At 52.7% G+C, this 10,619-nt stretch overlaps 1 protein-coding gene across 1 annotated transcript in view; it reads right to left on the reverse strand.

Annotated features, from left to right (window-relative positions):
* The window catches only part of LOC130324642 (centrosomal protein of 112 kDa-like), a gene marked incomplete at its 3' end in the record, with an annotated part of 26,505 nt that extends 18,482 nt beyond the window's left edge, over positions 1 to 8,023 (reverse strand). The window contains exons 1-3 of the mRNA XM_056553262.1: positions 7,903 to 8,023; positions 7,698 to 7,816; positions 577 to 720 (exon numbers count right to left, since the gene is read on the reverse strand). Coding sequence (XP_056409237.1) covers positions 577 to 699 — 123 coding nt within the window. The remainder of the gene's footprint in view (positions 1 to 576; positions 721 to 7,697; positions 7,817 to 7,902) is intronic.
* Between the last annotated feature and the right edge of the window lie 2,596 nt (positions 8,024 to 10,619).

Here is a 10,619-nt window from a genome sequence, read left to right on the forward strand (position 1 = left end):
ATATATATATACACAAAGGGAATAAACATGTGTATAGCAAAACCTGTGTTACTGCAATATATATATATATATATATATATATATATATATATACACAGAGGAGAGGAGATCTATATATATATACAGAGGAGAGGAGATCTATATATATATATACAGAGGAGAGGAGATCTATATATATATATATATATATATATATATATATATATACAGAGGAGAGGATATCTATATATATATATATATATATATATATATATATATATATACAGAGGAGAGGAGATCTATATATATATATATATATATATATATATATATATATATACACACACACAGAGGAGAGGAGATATATATATATATATATATACACAGAGGAGAGGAGATCTATATATATATATATATATATATATATATATATACACAAAGGGAATAAACCTGTGTTCCTGCAATCCTTTCCTGTGAGGAATACTTCATTATATAGAAACATTTCAGGGGGGGGGGACAACATTTACGACCATGAGTGTATATAACAGAAGAGCCCCCTGGAGGAGACCAAAGGAAGGACATGCGCTGTACACTCACGGTGGCCTTGGTCTGGGACATGTAGTCCGCCTCCATCTTCTGGAGTCGGGCGTTGGTGTCGTCCAGCAGCTCCTGGATGTTCTCTGTGTGTCTCTTCTGGAGCTCCAGCTTCTCCTGCTCCATGTCTGCAACCGCGTTGTGGAGCTGCACAGGAGAAAGTGCCACACTGTGACCAAAACCAACCGCTACTCACAGAATAAACGAAAACACCTGCAATATTTGCGGATTGCGATCTGAGGATATGGCACCCGGGGAAAATGTGCAATTAGCTGCGAAAATGCAAATGCTATGTCAGCGCTTTTCAATCAGAATGCCTTCAGCTGTTGCAAAACTACAATTCCCAGCATGCCCAGACCGCCGTAGGATGTCTGGGCATGCTTGGAGCTGTAGTTTTGAAACAGCTGGAGGCCCACTGGTAGGTAAGCACTGTCTTAAGAAATAATAACCCTGATACTCACCTCGCCCCTGTAGGTCTCCTGCAGATCCTGTTCTCCCAGCTGGTTCCAGGACCTTTCTTGCTCAGCCAATCATAGAGATTGGTGGTGTCATGTGTCAGGCAAGTAATTGGCTGAGCAGGAAGGGCCTGTAAGTCCCATAAGACACCGGACCGCTGCACTGAGGTGACATCGGGGGGAGAGATGTGATGTCAGGTGGGGAGGAAAAGAGGTGACATGTGGGGGGAGAGATGTGACATGGGGGAGGCGGGGAGAGAAGAGGTGACAAGGGGGGGAGAAGAGGTGACATGTGGGGGGAGAGATGTGACATGGGGGAGGCGGGGGGGAGAAGAGGTGACATGGGGGAGGCGGGGAGAGAAGAGGTGACAGGGGAGGGAGAAGAGGTGACAAGGGGGTGAGAAGAGGTGACATGTGGGGGGAGAGAGGTGACATGGGGGAGGCGGGGAGAGAAGAGGTGACATGGGGGAGGCGGGGAGAGAAGAGGTGACAAGGGGGGGGAGAAGAGGTGACATGTGGAGGGAGAGATGTGACATGGGGGAGGCGGGGAGAGAAGAGGTGACATGGGGGAGGCGGGGAGAGAAGAGGTGACAAGGGGGGGGAGAAGAGGTGACATGTGGGGGGAGAGATGTGACATGGGGGAGGCGGGGAGAGAAGAGGTGACATGGGGGAGGCGGGGAGAGAAGAGGTGACAAGGGGGGGAGAAGAGGTGACATGTGGAGGGAGAGATGTGACATGGGGGAGGCGGGGAGAGAAGAGGTGACAGGGGGGGGAGAAGAGGTGACAGGGGGGGGAGAAGAGGTGACAAGGGGGTGAGAAGAGGTGACATGTGGGGGGAGAGAGGTGACAAGGGGGGGGGGGAGAAGAGGTGACATGTGGGGGGAGAGAAGAGGTGACAAGGGGGGGAGAAGAGGTGACAAGGGGGGGGAGAAGAGGTGACATGTGGGGGGAGAGAGGTGACAAGGGGGGGGGGGAAGAGGTGACATGTGGGGGGAGAGCTGTGACATGGGGGAGGCGGGGAGAGAAGAGGTGACATGGGGGGAGAGAAGAGGTGACATGTGGGGGGAGAGATGTGACATGGGGAGGCGGGGAGAGAAGAGGTGACATGGGGGGAGAGAAGAGGTGACATGGGGGGAGAGAAGAGGTGACATGGGGGGAGAGAAGAGGTGACATGGGGGGGAGAGAAGAGGTGACATGGGGGAGGCAGGGAGAGAAGAGGTGACATGGAGGGGGTGAAAAGAGGTGACATGGGGGGAGAGAAGAGGTGACATGGGGGGAGAGAAGAGGTGACATGGGGGGAGAGAAGAGGTGACATGGGGGGGAGAGAAGAGGTGACATGGGGGGGAGAGAAGAGGTGACATGGGGGGGGAGAGAAGAGGTGACATGGGGGGGAGAGAAGAGGTGACATGGGGGGAGAGAGAAGAGGTGACATGGGGGGGAGAGAAGAGGTGACATGGGGGGGAGAGAAGAGGTGACATGGGGGGGAGAGAAGAGGTGACATGGGGAGGGAGAGAAGAGGTGACATGGGGGGGAGAGAAGAGGTGACATGGGGGGGAGAGAAGAGGTGACATGGGGGGGGAGAGAAGAGGTGACATGTGGGGGAGAGAAGAGGTGACATGGGGGGGAGAGAAGAGGTGACATGGGGGGAGAGAAGAGGTGACATGGGGGGGAGAGAAGAGGTGACATGGGGGGGAGAGAAGAGGTGACATGGGGGGGAGAGAAGAGGTGACATGGGGGGAGGGGAGAGAAGAGGTGACATGGAGGGGGAGAGAAGAGGTGACATGGGGGGAGAGAAGAGGTGACATGGGGGGAGAGAAGAGGTGACATGGGGGGGGAGAGAAGAGGTGACATGGGGGGGGAGAGAAGAGGTGACATGGGGGGGAGAGAAGAGGTGACATGGGGGGGAGAGAAGAGGTGACATGGGGGGGAGAGAAGAGGTGACATGGGGGGGAGAGAAGAGGTGACATGGGGGGGAGAGAAGAGGTGACATGGGGGAGGGGAGAGAAGAGGTGACATGGGGGGGAGAGAAGAGGTGACATGGGGGGGAGAGAAGAGGTGACATGGGGGGGATATGTGACATGGGGGGGATATGTGACATGGGGGGATATGTGACATGGGGGGATATGTGACATGGGGGGATATGTGACATGGGGGGATATGTGACATGGGGGGATATGTGACATGGGGGGATATGTGACATGGGGGGGGATATGTGACATGGGGGGGATATGTGACATGGGGGGGGATATGTGACATGGGGGGGATATGTGACATGGGGGGGATATGTGACATGGGGGGGAGATGTGACATGGGGGGGAGATGTGACATGGGGGGGAGATGTGACATTGGGGGGGATATGTGACATGGGGGGGAGATGTGACATTGGGGGGGATATGTGACATGTGGGGGAAATGTGACATGGGGGGGATATGTGACATGGGGGGGATATGTGACATGGGGGGGATATGTGACATGGGGGGGATATGTGACATGGGGGGGATATGTGACATGGGGGGATATGTGACATGGGGGGATATGTGACATGGGGGGGATATGTGACATGGGGGGGATATGTGACATGGGGGGGATATGTGACATGGGGGGGATATGTGACATGGGGGGGATATGTGACATGGGGGGGATATGTGACATGGGGGGGATATGTGACATGGGGGGGATATGTGACATGGGGGGGATATGTGACATGGGGGGGAGATGTGACATGGGGGGGAGATGTGACATGGGGGGGAGATGTGTGACATGTGGGGGAAATGTGACATGGGGGGGAAATGTGACATGGGGGGGATATGTGACATGGGGGGGATATGTGACATGGGGGGGGAGATGTGACATGGGGGGGGAGATGTGACATGGGGGGGAGATGTGACATGGGGGGGGAGATGTGACATGGGGGGGAGATGTGACATGGGGGGGAGATGTGACATGGGGGGGGAGATGTGACATGGGGGGGAGATGTGACATGGGGGGGAGATGTGACATGGGGGGGGAGATGTGACATGGGGGGGAGATGTGACATGGGGGGAGATGTGACATGGGGGGGGAGATGTGACATGGGGGGAGATGTGACATGGGGGGGGAGATGTGACATGGGGGGGGGAGATGTGACATGGGGGGGGGGAGATGTGACATGGGGGGGGGAGATGTGAAATGGGGGGGGAGATGTGACATGGGGGGAGATGTGACATGGGGGGGAGATGTGACATGGGGGGGAGATGTGACATGGGGGGGGATATGTGACATGGGGGGATATGTGACATGGGGGGGAGCTGTGACATGGGGGGGAGCTGTGACATGGGGGGGAGATGTGACATGGGGGGGAGATGTGACATGGGGGGAGATGTGACATGGGGGGAGATGTGACATGGGGGGAGATGTGACATGGGGGGGGAGATGTGACATGGGGGGGGAGATGTGACATGGGGGGGGAGATGTGACATGGGGGGGGGGGGAGATGTGACATGGGGGGGGAGATGTGACATGGGGGGGGAGATGTGACATGGGGGGGGGAGATGTGACATGGGGGGGGGAGATGTGACATGGGGGGGGGAGATGTGACATGGGGGGGGGAGATGTGACATGGGGGGGGGAGATGTGACATGGGGGGGGAGATGTGACATGGGGGGGGAGATGTGACATGGGGGGGAGATGTGACATGGGGGGGAGATGTGACATGGGGGGAGATGTGACATGGGGGAGATGTGACATGGGGGGGGGAGATGTGACATGGGGGGATATGTGACATGGGGGGATATGTGACATGGGGGGTATGTGACATGGGGGGGATATGTGACATGGGGGGGAGATGTGACATGGGGGGGAGATGTGACATGGGGGGGAGATGTGACATTGGGGGGGATATGTGACATTGGGGGGGATATGTGACATTGGGGGGGATATGTGACATTGGGGGGGATATGTGACATTGGGGGGGATATGTGACATGGGGGGATATGTGACATGGGGGGGTATGTGACATGGGGGGATATGTGACATGGGGGGATATGTGACATGGGGGGGTATGTGACATGGGGGGATATGTGACATGGGGGGGATATGTGACATGGGGGGGGAGATGTGACATGGGGGGGAGATATGACATGGGGGGGATATGTGACATGGGGGGATATGTGACATGGGGGGATATGTGACATGGGGGGATATGTGACATGGGGGGATATGTGACATGGGGGGTATGTGACATGGGGGGATATGTGACATGGGGGGATATGTGACATGGGGGGGATATGTGACATGGGGGGGGAGATGTGACATGGGGGGGAGATGTGACATGGGGGGGGAGATGTGACATGGGGGGGGGGGTGTGACATGGGGGGGGGGGTGTGACATGGGGGGGGGGTGTGACATGGGGGGGGATGTGTGACATGGGGGGATATGTGACATGGGGGGGATATGTGACATGGGGGGGATATGTGACATGGGGGGGATATGTGACATGGGGGGGATATGTGACATGGGGGGGATATGTGACATGGGGGGGATATGTGACATGGGGGGGATATGTGACATGGGGGGATATGTGACATGGGGGGGGGATATGTGACATGGGGGTGGATATGTGACATGGGGGGGAGATGTGACATGGGGGGGATGTGACATGGGGGGGGATATGTGACATGGGGGGGATATGTGACATGGGGGGGATATGTGACATGGGGGGGATATGTGACATGGGGGGGGGATATGTGACATGGGGGGGGGATATGTGACATGGGGGGGGATATGTGACATGGGGGGGGATATGTGACATGGGGGGGGATACGTGACATTGGGGGGGATACGTGACATTGGGGGGGGATACGTGACATGGGGGGGATACGTGACATGGGGGGGATACGTGACATGGGGGGGGATATGTGGCAGGGGGGGGAGAGATGTGACATTTGGGGGGGAGAGATGTGACATTTGGGGGTGAGAGATGTGACATTTGGGGGGGAGAGATGTGACATTTGGGGGGAGAGATGTGACATTTGGGGGGGAGAGATGTGACATTTGGGGGTGAGAGATGTGACATTTGGGGGGGGAGAGATGTGACATTTGGGGGGAGAGATGTGACATTTGGGGGGGAGAGATGTGACATTTGGGGGGAGAGATGTGACATTTGGGGGGAGAGATGTGACATTTGGGGGGGAGAGATGTGACATTTGGGGGGGAGAGATGTGACATTTGGGGGGGAGAGATGTGACATTTGGGGGGAGAGATGTGACATTTGGGGGGAGAGATGTGACATTTGGGGGGGAGAGATGTGACATTTGGGGGGGAGAGATGTGACATTTGGGGGGAGAGATGTGACATTTGGGGGGGAGAGATGTGACATTTGGGGGGGAGAGATGTGACATTTGGGGGGGAGAGATGTGACATTTGGGGGGAGAGATGTGACATTTGGGGGTGAGAGATGTGACATTTGGGGGTGAGAGATGTGACATTTGGGGGGGAGAGATGTGACATTTGGGGGGGAGAGATGTGACATTTGGGGGGAGAGATGTGACATTTGGGGGGGAGAGATGTGACATTTGGGGGGGGAGAGATGTGACATTTGGGGGGAGAGATGTGACATTTGGGGGGAGAGATGTGACATTTGGGGGGAGAGATGTGACATTTGGGGGGAGAGATGTGACATTTGGGGGGAGAGATGTGACATTTGGGGGGGAGAGATGTGACATTTGGGGGGGAGAGATGTGACATTTGGGGGGAGAGATGTGACATTTGGGGGGGAGAGATGTGACATTTGAAGGGGAGAGATGTGACATTTGGGGGGAGAGATGTGACATTTGGGGGTGAGAGATGTGACATTTGGGGGGGAGAGATGTGACATTTGGGGGGGAGAGATGTGACATTTGGGGGGAGAGATGTGACATTTGGGGGGAGAGATGTGACATTTGGGGGGGAGAGATGTGACATGGGGGTTAAAGGGGTACTCGGGTGAAAAACTTTTTTTTTTAATCAACTGGTGCCAGAAAGCTAAACAGATTTGTAAATTACATCTATTAAAAAATCTTAATCCTTCCTGTACTTATTAGCTGCTGAATACTACAGCGGAAATTTTTTTCCGTTTGAAACACAGAGCTCTCTGCTGACATCATTAGCACAGTGCTCTCTGCTGACATCTCTGTCCATTTTAGGAACTGTCCAGAACAGCATATGTTTGCTATGGGGATTTCCTTTTACCCAGGACAGTTCCTAAAATGGACAGAGATGTCAGCAGAGAGCACGGTGCTCATGATGTCAGCAGAGAGCACTGTGCTCATGATGTCAGCAGAGAGCACTGTGCTCATGATGTCAGCAGAGAGCTCTGTGTTTCAAACGGAAAAATTTTTCCTCTGTAGTATTCAGCAGCTAATAAGTACTGGAAGGATTAAGATTTTTTATATAGAAGTAATTTACAAATCTGCTTAACTTTCTGGCACCAGTTGATTTAAAAAAAAAAAAAGTTTTTCACCGGAGAACCCCTTTAATGTGAAGTGGTGAAATCCCCCAATTTTATGCCCAATCTCCCCCATTTCCTGCACCATTTACCTCTATAATCACCTGCTTTTCCCAAATCCTGCAGGCATAGTAAACACTCACACAGCTGCTGCAGAACCTCCCACTGGTCTGAGCTGCTGCAGAACCTCTTATAGATTTGCGCACCTTTTTCTCGCACTCGTTCCTCTGGGTGTCGGCGCTCTCCTCGCACAGCTTCTTCAGCTCCTGGATCTGGGTGTCCTTGGTGTCTCGGATGAGCTGGGACTCTCTCAGGAGGGTCTGCACTGTGTACAAGGGGGAGGTCACATGTAGGCGGGGGGGGGGGGGGGGGGGCGGAGGATGGGGGTTGTACTCCCTGCACTCTCCTCACCTTTCTTCTCCAGCCTCCTGACCGTCTCCTTCGCCTCAGTCTGCTTAGTCCTATACAGAGTCTTCACGTCTTCTATCTCATTGTTCTTCCTCTCCAGAATCTACGGGAGAAACAGCAGAATAGTGAGTGCAACCGATATATTACTTACACAACACAAACACAGCTCCACTACTGACACAGTGTAATGCAGTCACAATCTATAACAGTCTCCACCTCCGACCGTGACAATCTATAACAGTCTCCACCTCCGACCGTCACAATCTATAACAGTCTCCACCTCCGACCGTCACAATCTATAACAGTCTCCACCTCCGACCGTCACAATCTATAACAGTCTCCACCTCCGACCGTGACAATCTATAACAGTCTCCATCTCTGACCGTCACAATCTATAACAGTCTCCACCTCCGACCGTCACAATCTATAACAGTCTCCAATCTCTGACCGCCACAATCTATAACAGTCTCCACCTCCGACCGTCACAATCTATAACAGTCTCCACCTCCGACCGTCACAATCTATAACAGTCTCCACCTCCGACCGTCACAATCTATAACAGTCTCCACCTCCGACCGTGACAATCTATAACAGTCTCCACCTCCGACCGTCACAATCTATAACAGTCTCCACCTCCGACAGTCACAATCTATAACAGTCTCCACCTCCGACCGTCAATCTATAACAGTCTCCACCTCCGACCGTTCACAATCTATAACAGTCTCCACCTCCGACCGTCACAATCTATAACAGTCTCCACCTCCGACCGTCACAATCTATAACAGTCTCCACCTCCGACCGTGACAATCTATAACAGTCTCCACCTCCGACCGTCACAATCTATAACAGTCTCCACCTCCGACAGTCACAATCTATAACAGTCTCCACCTCCGACCGTCAATCTATAACAGTCTCCACCTCCGACCGTCACAATCTATAACAGTCTCCACCTCCGACCGTCACAATCTATAACAGTCTCCACCTCCGACAGTCACAATCTATAAGTCTCCACCTCCGACAGTCACAATCTATAACAGTCTCCACCTCCGACCGTCACAATCTATAACAGTCTCCACCTCCGACAGTCACAATCTATAACAGTCTCCACCTCCGACCGTCACAATCTATAACAGTCTCCACCTCCGACCGTCACAATCTATAACAGTCTCCACCTCCGACCGTCACAATCTATAACAGTCTCCAACTCCGACCGTGACAATCTATAACAGTCTCCACCTCCGACCGTCACAATCTATAACAGTCTCCACCTCCGACCGTCACAATCTATAACAGTCTCCACCTCCGACCGTGACAATCTATAACAGTCTCCACCTCCGACTGTCACAATCTATAACAGTCTCCACCTCCGACCGTCACAATCTATAACAGTCTCCACCTCCGACCGTCACAATCTATAACAGTCTCCACCTCCGACCGTCACAATCTATAACAGTCTCCACCTCCGACCGTCACAATCTATAAGTCTCCACCTCCGACCGTCACAATCTATAACAGTCTCCACCTCCGACCGTCACAATCTATAACAGTCTCCACCTCCGACCGTCACAATCTATAACAGTCTCCACCTTCGACCGTCACAATCTATAACAGTCTCCACCTCCGACCGTCACAATCTATAAGTCTCCACCTCCGACCATCACAATCTATAACAGTCTCCACCTCCGACCGTCACAATCTATAACAGTCTCCACCTCCGACCGTCACAATCTATAACAGTCTCCACCTTCGACCGTCACAATCTATAAGTCTCCACCTCCGACAGTCACAATCTATAAGTCTCCACCTCCGACAGTCACAATCTATAAGTCTCCACCTCTGACAGTCACAATCTATAACAGTCTCCACCTCCGACAGTCACAATCTATAACAGTCTCCCCCTCCGACCGTCACAATCTATAACAGTCTCCACCTCTGACCGTCACAATCTATAACAGTCTCCACCTCCGACCGTCACAATCTATAACAGTTTCCATCTCTGACCGTCACAATCTATAACAGTCTCCATCTCTGACGTCACAATCTATAACAGTCTCCACCTCCGACCGTTACAATCTATAACAGTCTCCACCTCCGACCGTCACAATCTATAACAGTCTCCACCTCCAACAGTCACAATCTATAACAGTCTCCACCTCCGACCGTCACAATCTATAACAGTCTCCACCTCCAACAGTCACAATCTATAACAGTCTCCACTTCCGACAGTCACAATCTATAAGTCTCCACCTCCGACCATCACAATCTATAACAGTCTCCACCTCCGACAGTCACAATCTATAAGTCTCCACCTCCGACAGTCACAATCTATAACAGTCTCCCCTCCGACAGTCACAATCTATAACAGTCTCCCCCTCCGACAGTCACAATCTATAACAGTCTCCACCTCCGACCGTCACAATCTATAACAGTCTCCACCTCCGACCGTCACAATCTTTAACAGTCTCCACCTCCGACCGTCACAATCTATAACAGTCTCCACCTCCGACCGTCACAATCTATAACAGTCTCCACCTCCGACAGTCACAATCTATAACAGTCTCCACCTCCGACCGTCAATCTATAACAGTCTCCACCTCCGACCGTCACAATCTATAACAAGTCTCCACCTCCGACCGTCACAATCTATAACAGTCTCCACCTCCCGACCGTCACAATCTATAACAGTCTCCACCTCCGACCGTGACAATCTATAACAGTCT

This window comes from Hyla sarda, unplaced genomic scaffold (genome assembly GCF_029499605.1).
Source record: "Hyla sarda isolate aHylSar1 unplaced genomic scaffold, aHylSar1.hap1 scaffold_2654, whole genome shotgun sequence".
NCBI classification, from domain to species: domain Eukaryota; kingdom Metazoa; phylum Chordata; class Amphibia; order Anura; family Hylidae; genus Hyla; species Hyla sarda.